This window comes from Leopardus geoffroyi, chromosome B3 (genome assembly GCF_018350155.1).
Source record: "Leopardus geoffroyi isolate Oge1 chromosome B3, O.geoffroyi_Oge1_pat1.0, whole genome shotgun sequence".
NCBI classification, from domain to species: Eukaryota; Metazoa; Chordata; class Mammalia; order Carnivora; family Felidae; genus Leopardus; species Leopardus geoffroyi.
In genome coordinates this window covers 145194081-145212146 of record NC_059337.1, presented here as the reverse complement: position 1 = coordinate 145212146, position 18066 = coordinate 145194081, and the positions used below count along the sequence as shown (strand labels likewise).

The window sequence follows — 18066 nt, the reverse complement described above, 5'->3', positions numbered from 1 at the left end:
TGGAGACGGACATGATGTCGTCTTGCTCCCGAGCATCTGACTCCAAGCGGAGCCTATCTTCTGTCATTCCTGGAAAAAGAGAAAAAAGTACACGATTGTATTGATTCAGTAGATGGCGGAGAAATGTGGATGACTTGGAGAACAGGCTCTGCTCTTGGGTTGCTTGAGTCTTGGTCGCCGGGAAGCCACACACAGTACAGGGCGGCAGCTGTGCTGGTCTCGTCTGGCTTGCCTCAGGTCCTGTCTTCGGGGAAACAAAGTGTTTGGCTACCTAGCTGCACCCTCACCTGCTCAAGTCTGGTGGCTGCAGGAAAGGCCTTTGCTCAGACTTACGGCCCTGCTGTGGGAGGGCACCACAATAAAAGGCCTGGGGGAGGCCGAGGGGCGTCCTGCGGCCAGTTGTCCTGCCTGAGACCCTGCGATTCCCGCTGACTCCTGACAGCCGTTTGCAAGCCTTTGTGAGGGGGCATCTTTGCGTGTTCCCACCTCTGCCACACACTGTCCTCTTTAGTTGTGAATCTGGCACATCTTTTTTTTTTTTTTTAATTTTTAAAAATGTTTATTTTTGAGACAGAGAGAGACAGAGCATGAGCATGGGAGGGGCAGAGAGAGAGGGAGACAGAATCCGAAGCAGGCTCCAGGCTCTGAGCTGTTAGCACAGAGCCCGATGTGGGGCTTGAACTCACAAACCGCGAGATCATGACCTGAGCCGAAGCCGGACGCTAAACCCACTGAGCCACCCAGGCGCCCCAAATCTGGCACATCTTATCCACCCAGGTGAAGCATCCACATGCCAGCCAGTTAGCTTGCTGCTGACTTATGGGTTGTGGCCTCGCAGTGGAGCGCTAGACCCACACCACCAGGAAGCACAGCTTGTTATGTGCTTAGCAGAATCAGCTGGCACGTTGGGTGGAGTTGCCTTCTAGACCTCCTTTTTTTTTTTTTTTAATTTTTTTTTTTTAACATTTATTTATTTTCGGGACAGAGAGAGACAGAGCATGAACGGGGGAGGGGCAGAGAGAGAGGGAGACACAGAATCGGAAACAGGCTCCAGGCTCCGAGCCATCAGCCCAGAGCCTGACGCGGGGCTTGAACTCACGGACCGTGAGATTGTGACCTGAGCTGAAGTCGGATGCTTAACTGACTGAGCCACCCAGGCGCCCCTAGACCTCCTTTTTTTAAAGTAGGCTTTACGCCTAGCATGGAGCCCAATGTGGGCCTTGAACTCACAACCCTGACATCAGGACCTGAGCCGAGATCGAGTTGGACACTTAACCGACCGAACCAGGCAGGCGCCCCTAGACCTAATTTTTGAGTACAAATGATCTATCCTACGTTCCAGACTCTGTATTTTTTTATTAAAAAAATTTTTTAATGTTTATTCATTTTTTGAGAGACAGAGTGTGAGTGGGGGAGGGGCAGAGAGAGAGGGAAACACAGAATCCAAAGCAGGCTCCAGGCTCTGGATGGACAGCACAGAGCCCGATGTGGGGCGCGAACTCACAAACCGCGAGATCACAACCTGAGCCAAAGTCGGACACTTAACCCATTGAGCCACCCAGGTGCCCCCTGGACTCTGTATTTCTTTTTTTTTTTTTCAACGTTTATTTATTTTTGGGACAGAGAGAGACAGAGCACGAACGGGGGAAGGTCAGAGAGAGAGGGAGACACAGAATCGGAAACAGGCTCCAGGCTCTGAGCCTTCAGCCCAGAGCCCGACGCGGGGCTCGAACTCCCGGACCGCGAGATCGTGACCTGGCTGAAGTCGGACGCTTAACCGACTGCGCCACCCAGGCGCCCCACTCTGTATTTCTTAAAGGATGCCTCTCTTGCTTATCTATGCAGGACTTGGTTTCCCGAAGCCCGTGGCTCTCAAATGGAGGTAAGCATCAGAATCTCTGGAGGGCTTATTGAAACACAGATTGCTGGGCCCTCCCCAGAGTGTGAGAGAGTAGGTCTGGGTGGGGCCCAGAATTTAGATTTGGAACCAGATCCCCTGGTTCCGCAGGTGCTGCTGGTCCCCGGACCACACACAGCCCTAAGGCCAGGGGACCACATGACTTTGGAGCTCAGGTACCTCTTCTCCTTCACCATGGATTCAGCAGCTTTCTTTTGAGTAATCCCCCGAGCCCTCATTCAGACAGTCTGTCTGGGAATCAAAGTCAAGAAGAACAAAATCGGCGTCCCAGTGACTGTGTTGCAGTTGTGGTGCCCAGGCCGCTTGGAGAAGTTTCGGGGCCGGCTGTCGGAGACTTTGTGTTCTATGCACCACGGCCAGGGGCCTCCCAGTGGTTGTCCCAGTGACACTGTGCCGCTGTCACAATGCGGCCACCCATGTTCTCTCACCGGCGTGCCAACACCTCATGCTGTCCCCTCCTCTTGTGGTTGGGGAAACCAAGGCTTAGAGGGAGGATTTGTCTCAAGGCTGGGGCTGGGGTGCTGATGTCCACTGTCTAGGACCTCATTATCCTGTTTGGCATATCCCAGTTCTAGAGTTTGCTCCCCTTCCTTTGGCTGGATTTTAATTGCCCCAATGCTCCTTTTTAGACACGTGAGAGGAGGCGGGACCCAAGGGCTGAGGGTGTATCTCCTCACGACGCTGACCTGCTTCAAGCAACCACCGTGTATCGCGCCTGCGGCCGAGCAGGACGTTAGAGACGCAGGGGGCCCCTGCAGGTGCTGTACCCACTTGTACGCGTATGGTTGTTTGTGGGCGCTGGGGAGATGTCACCTGAAAGTCTAGATTTCTGATTCTGCAGGAAATAGGAAGCCCTGGCAATGCTGGGATATACCCGTATGTGGCCACGCCTCTGTCGTTCAGACCTGAAGGTGGGGCATGAGTGCTCGCAGACGGCAGCCACCGTGTCTCTGTGCAGGCGTGCACGTGGCCCATACCTGTCCCGTTCACCCCTGTTGCCTGCCTCACCTCCGCACTGGCGTTCACGCCTCTGCTCATTTCTTTCTTCCTCCAGCGAACGTGCATCAAATGCCATCTGTGTGCCAGCTCAAGAGAAGTTAGACGTTTGAGACCTTGCCCTAGTGTTCCAGGGCCGCTGGAACCAAGTAGCACAGACCCGGTGTGAGACAACAGATTTCTTCTCCCCTGGTTCTGGAGGCCAGAAGTCTGAAATCAAGGTTCCAGCAGGGCTGTGCCCTCTCTCTGTGCCTGGCGATGGCCGGCCGTCCTGGATGCTCTTCCGCTTGCTGTTGGTTGGACGCAAGCGCTGTCTCTGGCAGGTGACCCTCTTCCCTCTGCGTCGTCACAGGGCGGTCTCTCTGCTGTGCCTGACTCTGTGTGTCTTCTCAGAACGATGCCAGACATGTTGGACGTAGGGCCCGCCCTACACCCTGGCCCAGTATGACCTCCTCTTAACTTGATTTCATTCGCAGAGACCCTGTTTCCAGATAAGGACTCATTCACCTCATTCAGGATCCGGACTTCCATGTAGCCTTTGGGGAGATAGAGTTGAACTTGCGGCTGACATTTAAAGAAGGACCCCAAACAACTCCAAATGTAAAACCTGGCCCTGGCTCATCACTCATGTTTGGGAGACAAGACTCCCGAAGTGTCAGCAAGGACCCGGTGGCCGTCTGCCTTCCTGGAGCACGAACAGTGAGAGAGTCCCGTGGCCTCAGTGCTTCGTGCACACCGACCGACCACTTAATCCCTAACACAGCCCTCCCAGGGAGACTCTGTTGCCAGTGGACTTTGCAGATGAGGTAACTGAGGTGCAGAGAGGTCATACAGCTTTGCCAAAGTCCCTGGGGAGCAGAGCTGGGCGTGTGTGTGTGTGTGTGTGTGTGGGAGCAGAGCTGGGCGTGTGTGTGTGTGTGTGTGTGTGTGTGTGTGTGTGTGCCAGCAGGTTGTTTCCCGTTCTCTTCAGACCCTTGGCCCTTGTGATAGGGACAGGTGAGGCTAACCTTTGTCTCAGCTGCCATCACAAAACCCAGTGCTTACCTCCTTTATCATCCCCCTGGGGCGTGTGCTGCTCTGTGACTTCCCAGGGCGATTGCAGAGGGCTTTGGGCATGATGTAGAAAAGGTCTGATTACTTTCTTGATCCCTAAACTCCCACTTGCACAAGATTTAGTCCCATATTTAGGGTCAGTTTCCTGCATCTACTGGCAGATGGAAGAGCCATCCAGAACCCATAACAATATGCTCTAAATAACGTTTATTTTGTGGTACTGATCCATCTGAGTAAATATAGTTAGTACCAGATGGGACTTTTGCAATCTAGAGTTCTGAAGGCAAGAAAGGATTCGTTTTGAGTTTCCTTAAATTAGGTGAGCAATTTTTTTTCTTGGGCTATCAACCCCCACGTTCAACATTCCCAGCGTGACATTTTGTACTGTTATACTTGGTAAGTAAAGCTTAGCTATTCTGAGGTTTATGTGCCAGGAGCCTGTGCTCAGAGTTCCCTTTTTAGTTGCGCTCATAAAGGCTGCTCACATGTTTGGGTATTTCATGCAGAAAGAAGCCTTTCGGGCTAGGTCATTCTCGGTTAGATATTTACAAAGTTCACGGCTATTTTTAACACACACCTCTGCTGCCTTAAAACCACAGTCAGCATTTAAAGCCATGACTGGCTTCTCTCACTTGGCATAATGTCTGCAAGGTTCACCCATTGTGCTAAGTGAGAGAAGCCAGTCACAAAAGGACAAATGCTGCATAAGTCCCCTTAGATGAGGTTCCTAGGGTAGGCAGATTGTGGAAGCAGAAAGTAACAGGGTGGATGCCAGGGGCTGGGGGAGGGGGTAATAGGGAGTTAGCGTTTCACAGGGAAAGAGTTTCAGGTCGGGAAGATGGAAACATTCTGGAGATGGACGGTGGTTTTCTAACAATGTGACTATACTCAGTGCCACTGAACCGTATACATAAAAATGGCTAAAACGGTAAATTTTATGTTGTGTATATTTTACAAAACAAAAAAAACATCCTATAATAACCTAAGCAACTCGATGTAAATGGATACAAGTGATACAGTTGATAGAAACCTCACATGCCTGCGATTAAATATGATGCGTATCATAAATACTGACAATCATGCATATTTATATGAAGTTTCTTTTCTGTTTTGTGCTTTTCTTTATTTTTCAATTTAAAAAGTTCCCCAGAAGATATAAATTTGAGCTAACTCTGTGACACTGAGCCCGTCTTAGCATTTTGAACTGCTATTCTCCTGTACAATAGGTGGGGGGAGGGGCGGTTAAAGACAAGAAATTTACTCTGCGGAACAGTAGAAACCGAAGTAAATGGAAGTCACCCCTCAGTAAGATTCAAGTGGTAACAGAATCAAGTGCAACACCGTCAACTCCTTAGCCTCCCAGGGCAAGCGTTGTCAACCCAAATCCTCCCAGGGCAAGAATCCTACACCCACATCCTCCCAGGGCCCTCCAGCCACCCCCCTCCCCCCCTCAGGTGATCACAGCAGGGCTGCAGGGGCTGTGAGAGGCACTGAGGAACCACAGGGCTCCGGGAATAGAAATACAAAGGCATCCACATTCAACTAAGGAAACCAAACCAAACCAAACTCCATGCAGGCCGAACAAAACTCAAAGGGATTGTGTCTGGCCTGTGGGCCACCGGTTTGCAATTTCTGCTTCAGAGCGAGAGACTCTTGGATCTGGGAGGGACACTGGAGGACTTTTTGTCCTCATCCCTGCTTTTCCAAAGAAGAAACCATGATGAAGTTATGCATTGCTTTAGAAAGAACTGGCCTAGAATTAGCTACATCTTAGACAACAATTTTAGGGCTCTCTTCTTCCTCAATGCTGGCTAGAAATTTTTTTTTCTCATTTCTTTATTTCAAATTTTTATTTTTGAGGGAGAGAGAGAGAGAGAGAGAGAGAGAGGATGTGCATGTGAGTCAGAGAAGAACAGAGAAAGAGAAAGAGAGAGAATCCCAAGCAGGCTCTGTACTGTCAGCACAGAGCCCAATGGGGGCTCAAACACATGAACAGTGAAATCATGACCTGAGCTGAAATCAAGAGTCAGATGCCTAACTGACTGAGCCGCCCAGGCACCCCATTTTTCCCCCCAGATAGTATATCATTCCAAGTTTGAATTTGAATCTTTTCCTTAAACATAGATAAATTGATTTAATTTCATCTTACTGCACAAATGAAGTTCAGTGCCTAGTATTTTTCTGTTTGAGTGATAGCTGCCACTTTCCAACAAACTCCAGCACTTAATGGCCAGCAGAAATTTTGATATGCATACTACGTGTCTCCTAGCCTTTTCAACATTGCAGTTATGTGCGTGTGGGCCTTTGGATAAAGATGCCAAAGGAAGTTATCAGTGGACGTTTTCATATATCTGATACTGCTGACCTTCTAAGATATATAACAAGTTTTGAGAAGGTACATTTTTCTTTGGCTCTCTTGTTAACATCCGTTGTGAGAATTTGGATTACGTTAGGAGAGCCCTACACCAGGGCCATGAACTCGCAGACCTAGGATGAATACGGCCCCTGTAGATGTGTTATGCTTTGATCATCATTGTTTTGGGAGGAGGGGGATGAAATGGCTTTAGGTCATCATGTGCTCTGGAAGCTCCCCCAAGTAATGACATCTTCCTCTTTGAGGAACATACGGCCCCTTCCTGGCCATTGAAGACATGTGAGGTAGTGGTCCCTCTTCTTTGAGGGAGATCACAGTGCAGTGCTATCAAAATGAGGTTCTCCGGGACACGTGTTCAGAAGTTGAGTGTATGGGGCACCCGAGTGGCTCAGTTGGTTAAGCGTCCGACTTCGGCTCAGGTCATGATCTCACAGTTCGTGGGTTCAAGCTCTGCGTCGGGCTCTGCGTTGACAGCTCAGAGCCTGGAGCCTGCTTTGGAGTCTGTGTCTCCCTCCCTCTCTCTCTCTCTCTGCCTCTCCCCCTCTCATTCTCTCTCTCTCAAAAATAAATAAACATTAAAAAAATAAAAATAAATAAAAAGAGTGTTGCCTGACCTTGCCAGGTTAGCCACGTGTGCGGTCAGCAGACTCTTCCCTTTGGACAGGGGATAGGCCTGTTTAGCTGTCCTGCATCTGGCCACGTGCAGGAGTGTCTTGTGGCCCTTCAGCCCAGAACATTGGGAAGCCATGTCTTTGTGGAAGGGGCGAGCCCTGATGAATGGCAGAGGAGACCCCCATACATCTAGAAATGGAATTCACAACCATACCAGTCCAGCCCAGTAAGCATACGTGGAGACACCCCCACTGGCCCTGCAGGGGTCATCACTGAAAGTAATGATAACGACACCATAGTCTATTTGTCCAGCATCTGCCAGGCAGTAGGTTCTGAGCAAAGTTCTCACGGGTAGGAGGTCAGAGGCCATGTTACTAACAAGCGCTGGCTCTGAGGGGGAGTTCGGGTGACCCCCTCAGCCCAGTTTGCTCAGAACCTCCCTGGTTTTAGCAGTGAAAATCCCTTATCCTGGGAAACCTCTCAGTCGCAGGCAAACTGGAACAGTTTGTCACCCTGGGGAGGGGCACACGTTTTACCTAAATTACTTGGTATAATATAAAGTGGGATGGGGAAAAATGTGGGACTATTGAGATCAAGTTCTGGGAAGTGCTGTCCACCCTCCAGGCAGCAGCCAGAGAGCATTTGTTTAAATTTTACTTTTTATCTCTCTCTTTTTTTAAGATTAAAAAATGTTTATTTAGAGAGCGAGAGAGCACACACATGAGGGAGGGGCAGAGAGAGAGAGAGGGAGAGAGAGAATCCCAAGCAGGCTCAGTGCTTCAGCGCAGAGCCTGACGTGGGGCTCGATCCGCGAACCGTGGGATCATGACCTGAGCAGAAATCAAGGGTTGGATGCTTAGCAGACTGAGCCAGCCAGGTGCCCCATTTTCTTTTTTTTTTTAGAATTAATATTTTACTGTCACTTATAATCAGATGGCAGTTGGGTATATAGTCTTCATACTTGATCTTTCCTTTTTGTAAATAAAAAATATCACAAGTTGTCAACATCCAATGACTGGTTATGTTTTCAGAAAACATAATTAGATTAATGCATTAATGGTAGCTTCAAGTTTCTCCTTATCATCTCCAGAAAATTCACCCACCTTCTGTCCCTTTTTTAAAAACGGGAGGGTTGACTTCACACTCTGAAGCAACCTCTGACAGTCACCCACGTCTACTTGAAGGCACACCACGTTGGGATCCTTCTCAGAGAGGGGATGAGAGATGGACTTGACCATTTTGCAAGGCCCACACCCTGTGGCAGAGAAGTCAACCACTAAAGTGTTCCCCTCACTGTTCAAGGCTTCCTGAAAAGCGTATTTGCTCTCGATCTGCTTCACTATTTTGGCGGCTGGGGTCTGACAAACGACCAATGGGAGTGGATCCTAAACGCAACCAGAGCTCCAGGCGCCCCACGTTTTACCTTTCCGGAGCAGCTTTAGACTCACAGTGAAACTGAGCGGAAATTGGAGATTTCCATCATGTCCGCTGTCCACACACAGGCACGCCTCTCCCAGCGTGGACATCCCACCAGGTGGGACATTTGTTACAATTGATGAGCCCACATCGACGTGTGGTCATCACCCACGTAGGCCGTAGTTCGCTTTGAAGTTCACTCTTGGGGCACATCCTACACAGAAGAGCATTTTTAAAAAGTGAGACGCAGCAGAAGGAGCAGAGTGACCACAGTCCCGTTCTGTGAGCTGCATGTGTGCACGTACTGGCTGTCACGGAGAGCGCTTCCCTAATTGGCCTGGGGTGACGAGTGGTCACGAGACTCTGCTTGGGTGTTGAAGGGACACGTTGCATGTCAGTTTGGAGAGAACCCAAGGGCTTTGTGGGGTTGTAAGGAAATCCGAGATTGAATGGAGAGTCAGGAATATGGCGGGAGGCCCTGGGCCTCCTGCTAAGGGACACTTGGCTCTTTCTCTCTCTTGCCCAGTGGAAACTGCCCAAGGTGGTCCCAGCACGGTGTCAGGATGCCTTCAGGAGTCAGGCTCTGCCCTTGGCCACTTTCTCTCTCTCTCTGTTTTGTTTTTTTTTTTTAAGTTTATTTCTTAAAAACAATTTTTTTTTTAATGTTTATTTTTGAGACAGAGAGAGACAGAGCATGAACAGAGGAGGGGCAGAGAGAGAGGGAGACACAGAATCGGAAGCAGGCTCCAGGCTCTGAGCCATCAGCCCAGAGCCCGACGCGGGGCTCGAACTCACCGACCGTGATATCGTGACCTGAGCCGAAGTCGGACGCGTAACCGACTGAGCCACCCAGGCGCCCCAGTTTATTTATTTTTAGAGAGAGCCAGATCCAGGGCTTGAACTCACAAACCATGAGACAGACCTAAGTTGAAGTCGGACACTCAACCAACTGAGCCACCCAGGTGCCCCAGCCACTTTTTCTTTTAAACCCATGGAACACAAAGTGACCAGGTGACATCATTTTGGCTGGTTGAGCTTGGTTGCCTTGGATGGGGCTGCCGCCCTCCTGAATACAGGATCTCTGCTGCCCCCTGGTCCGGCCTGGATGCCGTGCATTCTTCCGATGACGTTGTATGCTTTCTCTCTGGCCTGCTGTCCCTTCCTGCTCTGGCCATGTCCCTCCTGGAAAATGCCTACACCCCATCCCCTCCCCTCCAATGAGCCTTCGTTTTGTGCCTGTTTATGGACTGTCTTTGGGGAGCCCCACACCTGCCTGGTGGTTTCCTGCTGTTCCTTTGGGAAACACAATTGCTGATTACCCTCCCTGCCTGAACACTAGAATTTACTGCTTCGAGAGATGCATACCTTTGAAAACAAAAAAGCCTATTTGTCGTGCTTTGTCCTCCCAAGGGCAAATAGGGTAACAAAGGAAAGGAAGGACCTTCTGCATCTTTAACAGGTTGCTCTGCCCTGCTTGCGTGCCCTGCAGCCAGACTGTTGGCTCTTTGTGACCGAATGCTGCGGCACCCAGCTCACGTTGGCGCTTTGTTGAGTGATGAGTGTTGATGAGGTTTTGGGGTGATGGTGGGGGGTCCGGAGCTGACGATGTAGAGAGAATTCTTGAAGACATCTTTGGTGCAAAAAAGGTGATTTTATTAAAACGTGGGGACAGGATCTGTGATGTGCTAAGGAAGACTCCTAAGATGCCTGAGGCCCCTTGCTGTTGTCCAGCCAAGGTGGTTTTCCCTCTAGTAAGGCATTAACATCAGGATGTTCGCAGGTGCCTGGAGAAATGTTCTACTCTGTCTTGGTCTCAAGTACCTGTCAATGGGCTGCAGGTTATGAGGAAATTTAATTTTATCTGCCATTTCCTTCTGGCCTTTGTTTCCCATGTCACTATGGAGGGGTGATGTTGGGGCTCCTCTGAGAAGCAGCGGGGACTAAAGGTTTGCATGAGGGAGATGTCCGTGGGGGAGAAAATAGGGATGCAGGTGCCGCGGGCGGGAAGAGCGGGGACAGCCATGCACATTGGACTCCAGGGTAAGGAGGGAAGGCTGGTGACTTGGAGGGCCTGCTGCCTCAGCAAGGTCTGGCGCGGCCATCAGAGGAGGCCTTGTGTCCTAGGAGCGGGCCTGCCCGCACATCCTTGCCGCGCTCCGTCACGGCTGGTGGCAGCCATGGGAAGCTTGGATCTCAGAGCTCGGCAGCTGTGCCCTGGACCAGTTACCTTCCCTGGATCTCAGGGTCTGCGTCCTTACGGCCACCACATTCTTCTGGGCATGACCGGCCTGGACCTGTCCCCTCGCCCCACCTCCGTGATTACAGATGCAAAGATGAAGGGGAACAGCGCCCCTGACCGACGCGTTTGTCACAAGCCCCCGCCTGCTTCTGTGCCTGTGTCCTCTGCTTTGGAGGTCAAGCCCATTTGACGGGTGTTGGGGCTAAAGAGAAGGTGGTTCTTTTGCCGCCGTGTGGGTCCCAGCAGAGAGAAAATGGAAAATCAGGTCATGAGATCTAGGAAAGAATGTAGGTCAATTAAAGTTTAAAGCAGAGACGTTTCTGCAGTGGCTCCGTGAGTCAGCATCGAGTCTGGGGGAAGTGCCACAGGCACCTGAAGGCTGATGGGGTCTCGCGTGGGGCCAGGGCCTCCGGCGGGTGCCGGCAGCGTTGTCCCCACTGGAGGGAGCAGCCCAAGGTTGCTTGCAAGTTTTCATGCTTTTAAGCCGCGTTGAAATTCATCACCGAACACCCTTGACTGCCTGGGGAGCGTCCTAACTCAAGCTGGGAATCTGGGCCAGCTGTTTATAAGAACGGTATTCGCCGAGTGAAGCCAGCAGGGCAGACAGGGGGTGACTTCTTGGAGGGCAGGAGGGGGTGGGAGGGAAGGGATCTGGCCACGAGCTCATACTTTCGACAACCTGCTCTGTGCCGTGCCGTAATTTTTGCTCTCTGGCGCTGTGGAAGCCTTCCCGCACCGCACAGAAGGGCAGCCCAGCTCTGCTCCCGGAAAGGCTTCCCCGTGGACAGGGCAGCATGGCAATTACAGGAAGCCATCGCGTGGGTGACTTAGCTGTCACCTGCAGCACTTGTGGCCAACCTCCGCCCCACCCAAAACACACAGAAACGCACGGGGACGATTTGTTTGAGCTGGGCCTGGGTTCTCCGCAGCGGCTCTGGGAGGCCCTGCTCCGGGCCACAGCCACGGCTCGGCCCGGGTTTGGGCTCTGCTGTGGGCTGGGCTGTGTTCACATCTACCAGGCTTTGGGACACCTCAGGTCCTGGGACTGTGTCTTCTTTCTGTTTTTTTAAGCACCAGCATCTATGTTATGGGCTGAATTACCTCCCTCCCCAGATGCACAGGTTGAAATCCTAACCCCCAGCACCGTAGAACGTGACTGTATTTGGAGATGGGGTCCACACAGGTGTGGTCAAGTTAAGAAGGGGTCATTAGGGTGAGTCCTGATCCAATAGGGCCGGTGTCCTTATTTATTTTTTTTAGTGCTTATTTTTGAGAGAGAGAGCACGAGCAGGGGAGGGGCAGAGAGAGAAGGAGACAGAATCTGAAGCAGGCTCTGGGCCCTGAGCTGTCAGCACACAGCCTGATGCAGGGCTCAAACTCATTAACCACAAGATCATGACCTGAGCCAAAGTCAGACGCTTAACCCACTGAGCCACCCAGGTGCCCCAGGACCGGTGTCCTTATAAGAAGCAGAGATCAGGACGCAGAGATCAGGACACAGACATGTCCAGAGACCATGTGAGGACATGGGGAGAAGATGGCCATCAACGTGCCAGGGAGAGAGGTGTCAGGAGCAAAGCCACCCTGCTGAGGCCCCGAGTGGATTTTTGGCGTCCAGAACCACTAGCATACGAACTCCTGTTGTGTAAGCTGCCTGGTCCGTGGTGCCTTAGGTCAGTCCTGGGAAACGAATGTAGCCCCCGTGTCTTGGGTAACTTAATGAGCATCCGTGGAATAGGCGAAGGTAGAAGTGATCTTGAGTAAAACTGCTGAATTCTGGGTGTCACTCTGTAGAGGAGGCCCTGGGGAGAAGTCACTCGTCCAACGTCAAACTTGACATTCACAGCAGAGCCCACGTCCGCGGGGACCCCCTCCTAGGCAGAAGCTTCTCCCCAGGTTTCTTTCTTCCTGGGCAAGGGAAAGAGGTCGACCTGAATCCTTGCTTAACACATCTCCCTCCAGTAGAAGGTCTGGTCCACATTGTGGGGGGCGGGGGGGGTGGGGGGGAGAGCGGATGTGCATGCGTGAAATAATGCTGTCCTCACTCTCCATGACAGGTGTCCTCACCGTCTGCTAGTGCTTGGAAAGAAAGCACTTCTTCTGTGTGCCAGGACTGAAGAGTTACCATATTACTGGGGGTTTTTAAAAAATTTTTATTTATTTTTTAAGACACACACGCACACACACACACACACACACACACACACAGAGTGTGAATGGGGGAGGGGCAGAGAGAGAGGGAGACACAGGATCCGAAGCAGGCTCCGGGCTCTGAGCTGTCAGCACAGGGCCTGACACGGGCCTCGAACCCACAAACTGTGAGATCATGACCTGAGCCTAAGTCAGACGCCCAACCGACTGAGCCACCCAGGCACCCCTATTAGGGGTTTTTTAAATTAATTTTTTAAGAAATATTTTATTTATTTTTGGTAGAGAGAGACAGAGCATAAGTGGGGGAGGGGCAGAGAGAGAAGGAGACACAGAATCCGAAGCAGGCTCCAGGCTCCCAGCCGTCAGCACAGAGCCCGACGCGGGGCCCGAACCCACGAACCGTGAGATCATGACCTGAGCCGAAGTCGGACGCTCAACCGACTGCGCCACCCAGGCGTCCCTAAATTAATTTTTTAATTTGAGTGTAGTTGACACAATGTTACATTAGTTTCAGGTGTGCGTGTCGTGACTGGACAACTATACATTATGCTATGCTTGGCCACCAGTGAGGCCACCTGTCACCGTGCAGTGCTATTACAACACCACTGACTACATTCCCTATGCTGTGCCTTTTATTCCCATGACTTACTCACTTTGTGACTGGGAGCCTATGTCTCCCTCTTCCTTTCACCCATTTAGTCCATCTCCCACCCTCCTCTTCCTGGCCACCATCAGTTTGTTCTCAGTATTTGCAGGTCTGATTCTGCTTTTTGTTTGTTTATTCATTTGTTTTTAGATTCCACATGTGAGTGAAATCATATGGTATTTGTCTTTCTCAGCATGACTTACTTCACTTAGCATTATAGCTGGTAGATCATTCCATGTTGTTTCAAATGGCATGATCTCATCCCTTTTTATGGCTGAATAATAGTGTGTTTGTGTGTGTGTGTGTGTGTGTGTGTACATGCACGCACACCACACATCTTCCTTATCCATTCATCTATTGATGGACTCTTAGGTTGTTTTCATATCTTGGCTATTGTAAATAGTGCTGCAATAAATATAGGAGTGCATAGGCATTTTGAGTTAGTGTTTTCATTTTCTTTGGGTAAATATGCAGTTGTGGGATTATTGGATCATACGGTATTTCTATTTTAATTTTTTGAGGAACCTCCATACTGTTTTCCCCAGTGGCTGTACCAGTTTCCATCTACTAGGGAATGTTTTGCTTGTAATTATGCAATGGAAGTATTTACAGTAATTAAATGTATAGTTTTAAAGGTTTAAGAGTTTTTACTGGACCTCCCTTATAAATGAGACTAAATACCAAAGACCCCTTGTGATTGTGAAAATTGACTGGATTTATTTAATTTATTTTAATTTTTTTAATGTTTATGTATTATTGAGAGAGAGACAGACACACAGAGCATGAGCAGGGGAGGGGCAGAGAGAGGGGGAGACACAGAATCCGAAGCAGGCTCCAGGCTCTGAGCTGTCAGCACAGAGCCCGACGCGGGGCTTGAACTCACAGACTGTGAGATTATGACCTGAGCCGAAGTCGGTCACTCAACCAACTGAGCCACCCAGGCGCCCCTAAAAACTGACTGGATTTATAAACAGCACAATAAGATTTTTAAACTGTTTATACTCGGGGCGCCTGGGTGGCGCAGTCGGTTAAGCGTCCGACTTCAGCCAGGTCACGATCTCGCGGTCCGTGAGTTCGAGCCCCGCGTCGGGCTCTGGGCTGATGGCTCGGAGCCTGGAGCCTGTTTCCGATTCTGTGTCTCCCTCTCTCTCTGCCCCTCCCCCGTTCATGCTCTGTCTCTCTCTGTCCCAAAAATAAATAAACGTTGAAAAAAAAAATTTAATAAACTGTTTATACTCAAAAACCAGGTTTTAAAATGTAGTATTTTAGCACATTGAATATTTGTTTAAAAAGCAGAGTAACAGTGCCTAGTCATGTGTGTGCACCATAGTCATCTTTTTTTTTTTTTTTAAATTTTTTTTTTTTCAACGTTTATTTATTTTTTTTGGGACAGAGAGAGACAGAGCATGAACGGGGGAGGGGCAGAGAGAGAGGGAGACACAGAATCGGAAACAGGCTCCAGGCTCCGAGCCATCAGCCCAGAGCCCGACGCGGGGCTCGAACCCACGGACCGCGAGATCGTGACCTGGCTGAAGTCGGACGCCTAACCGACTGCGCCACCCAGGCACCCCTGCACCATAGTCATCTTTAAAAACTCCCAAACTTTTTGCGATGGTGTGCCCAGGCCATTGGTGGGGGAAGTGGCTCAGTGCAGCTAAGGGGGGGATGGGTCTTGGCAGGGGAGGGGTGGTGGCTGTCCAATTTGGGTACAAATTCTTCCACTGACTTTGGTTTCCCTGCAGAAGGAAATGCTTCTGGCCCTGTCACCTAAGGCAATGTCTTCAAACTGGGGCCTCTGACTCATTAGCAGGCTGTAACATTGGGTTGCAGTATTGTAACCAGCGTTAAACAAATGGAGTAGAATTAAGGTTTCCAAGCAAAATACAGGACACCCAGTTAAATTTCAATTTCAGTTGCAAAACAAATAATTTTTTTTTTTACTGTAAATATACCCTAAATATTGTGTGGGATGTACACATACTAAAAAAAAAAAAGTCAGTTATTTATTTATCTGAAATTCAAATATAACTGAGGTCCTGTATTTTTTTTTTAATTATTTTTAATGTTTATTTATTTTTGAGACAGAGAGAGACAGAGCATGAACAGGGGAGGGTCAGAGAGAGGGAGACACAATCTGAAACAGGCTCCAGGCTCCGAGCTGTCAGCACAGAGCCCGACACGGGCTCGAACCCACAGACCGCGAGATCATGACCTGAGGCAAAGTCGGCCGCTTAACTGACTGAGCCATCCAGGCACCCCGGTCCTGTATTTTTTTTAATGGGCCAAAGATCTTTTTTATTTATTTAAACATTTTAAAAGTGTGTATTTATTTTTGAGAGAGACAGAGTGGAGCGGGGGAGGGGCAGAGAGAGAGGGAGACACAGAATCCGACAGGTTCCAGGCTCTGAGCTGTCAGCCAAGAGCCTGATGCGGGGCTGGAATCCGTGAACCGCGAGATCATGACTTGATCTGAAGTCAGATGCTTAACCGACTGAGCCATCCAGGTGCCCCTCGGGATCCTGTATTTTTAAATGTTTGTTTGTCTGTTTATTTTGAGAGAGGAAGAGAGAGTGGGGGGGGGAGGGGCAGAGAGAGAGAATCCCAAGCAGGCTACATGCTGTCCGTGCAGAGCTGGACACGGGGCTCGATCTCATGAAGTGGTAGGTCATGGCCTGAGCTGAAATCAAGAGTTCGATGCTCAACTGAGGCCACCCAGGCAGCCCAGGAGTCCTGTGTTTTGTTTTTGTTTTTTTTTTTTTTTTTTTTTTTTTTTTTATTACTAAATCTGGCAACCCTAAGTAGCGTGGAGTAGAAAATACGAAAAGGGGCCATATACATATATATAGGCAAGTATTGGGACACATTGGAATGTCGTTCTTCCTGTGAGCTGGAGCCTGCGGTGGGAAAGCCCTGTCCTGGCACTTGTGCGTGTTACCTGCGGGACAACCGCAATGGCGTTTAGCAGGGCCTGCTGTGTAAGAGGGGGCACCTGGGCTGCTATAATGACCACCGTCATTCTGTGCTCTGCCTCTTTTTTTTTTTTTGGAAAGGATTTTTCTTGAAAGAACTCAGAGCCTTCAAATGTTTATGGAAACATTACTCAGAAAGTGTCCCCCGTTGATCAGGCTGTCACCTGTCTTCTGAGGGGAAGATCTCAGTCCCGCTCTCCGGGTCTCACCTGGGCCGAGTCGCCACCAGGTGGGCAAAGCGCCAAACGCCAGCGGACGCTCCCAGCCCTGGCCAGCAGGTGGCGGCACGCGGCCGCCGTCTCGGCGGAGATCGGGTGTCCGCAGACTTCGCTTCCCGCTCGTGTCTCCGGTGCTACTCGCGGCGGCCCGGGGCCGAGGCCTTTTCTCACCCGGATTCTGCAGCCGGCCGTGCAGCGGCCCCGACGTGTTCCCGAACCCGGGAGGGAAGCGCGGTGGGGGGCGCCAGTCCCGCAGGGGCGGCCGCGCGGCCGCGGCTCCCCGGGGAAGCCAGCGGCGCCGCACTCGCCGGCCCGAGCCCGGCGGCTGCGGCCCCCGACAGGTGGCGCCCCGCGGTGCCCAGGCCCGGAGGGCCTCCCCGCGCTGCGCCCTCGCCCTCGTTCCGAACCCGCCTCCGAGGGTTCGCAGCTTCCTCCCCACCCGTCGCCCCTTTCCCTTGACCTTACTTTTGAACTTCAACTCTTCACACGGTTAGTGGCCCCCAAATGGGTAGACTCCTCGACACTGCCGAAGGGGGTCCGTCTCGACGTAACGTTGTGCTTTTTGCCCCGGGGAAGAGGCCATCGCCCCTTCCTCATCTCCTGAGTGTGGGGTCCCAGCCTCCCCGCCCCCCCCTCCCCACCCCTTCTCCCCCACCCTCACGTCCTCTCTCCTGCCCTGGTGACGAGTGTCAAAGTTGTTGGACTGTCTCCCAGTGGAGGAAGAGGAGGTGGGGGGCTTCCGGGGTGGGTCTGTGCGGGTGCACTTCGAGGCTGCTGGGACCGAGGGTGGACACTGCACCCCGGGGAGGCCACAGCCTGCGCCCACACCGGCCCTCTTGGGGGCTCCACAGGCACGGACAGCGAGCTCTTCCTCCCGGGAACGAGGGTGGGTGAGGACCGCAGCGTCTGTCCCCATCCTCTGGGCCCCACGCTCTGTTTCTTTAGGGTTCTAGGAGAGAGACCAGGCGTTGCCGTAGCCTCCGGACACAGGGCCTGAGCCGGATCCGTCGGAGTCAGAACAGTCGAGGGAGAGCTTTCTTACTCCAGGTTGGACAGACTGATCCGGGGCTCTGTGGGGTTACTTCCTGTGTTCCCACATGCACATGGCCTCCTCTCCCCCCAGCCAGCTGCTCACGCGTGGCCCCCTCGAGTGGCAAGTGGCCGGCCCACCTCAGTCAGCAGACCCCTGGAGGGGAGGGAGGGGGGACAGACACAGGGGCAGGTTCTGAAAGGGCAAGTGGGCATCTCGATGAATAGGAGGATTTTACAAAGGGGACGCGTTGCACGATCTTGCCGGCTTCCTGGGAATTTAGGATGTGGGAGAGATTATCCCAGCGTCATGCTGCTTCTGCGGACAGTGGGGCTCCGAGGGGCACCTGAGGGAGGGAAGACCCTTCTCTCCTGGCCCCAGCCCCGCTTAGGCGACACCCGTGGGAGCGACCCACCACGAAGCTTCGTTTTTTTTTTTTTTTCT

General features: G+C 51.4%; 1 protein-coding gene and 1 long non-coding RNA gene across 2 annotated transcripts; both read right to left on the bottom strand.

Annotated features, from left to right (window-relative positions):
* Positions 1–2189, bottom strand: LOC123582115. Its single transcript, XR_006704211.1, has 2 exons — positions 2078–2189; positions 1–69 (listed from the first exon to the last, which is right to left on the bottom strand). It is a non-coding gene; the product is annotated as an uncharacterized LOC123582115 (long non-coding RNA).
* Positions 2190–3188: 999 nt separating this feature from the next.
* LOC123583758 (thioredoxin-like) lies at positions 3189–16421 on the bottom strand. Its single transcript, XM_045450848.1, has 4 exons — positions 16341–16421; positions 7970–8338; positions 6572–6577; positions 3189–3200 (listed from the first exon to the last, which is right to left on the bottom strand). Exons 1-2 carry the CDS (start codon positions 16419–16421, stop codon positions 7994–7996), a joined length of 426 nt encoding a protein of 141 aa, XP_045306804.1. The 3' UTR covers positions 3189–3200; positions 6572–6577; positions 7970–7993.
* Between the last annotated feature and the right edge of the window lie 1645 nt (positions 16422–18066).

What these genes read in the sequence shown, in the direction of transcription:
- LOC123583758 (XM_045450848.1), bottom strand. Translation starts at nt 16,421, where the DNA reads ATGACGGTGGTCATTATAGCAGCCCAGGTGCCCCCTCTTACACAGCAG. An exon ending in CCATTGCGGTTGTCCCGCAG is followed by an intron (nt 8,339 to 16,340) that starts GTAACACGCACA and finishes GGTTGCGTTTAG; the next exon opens with GATCCACTCCCATTGGTCGT.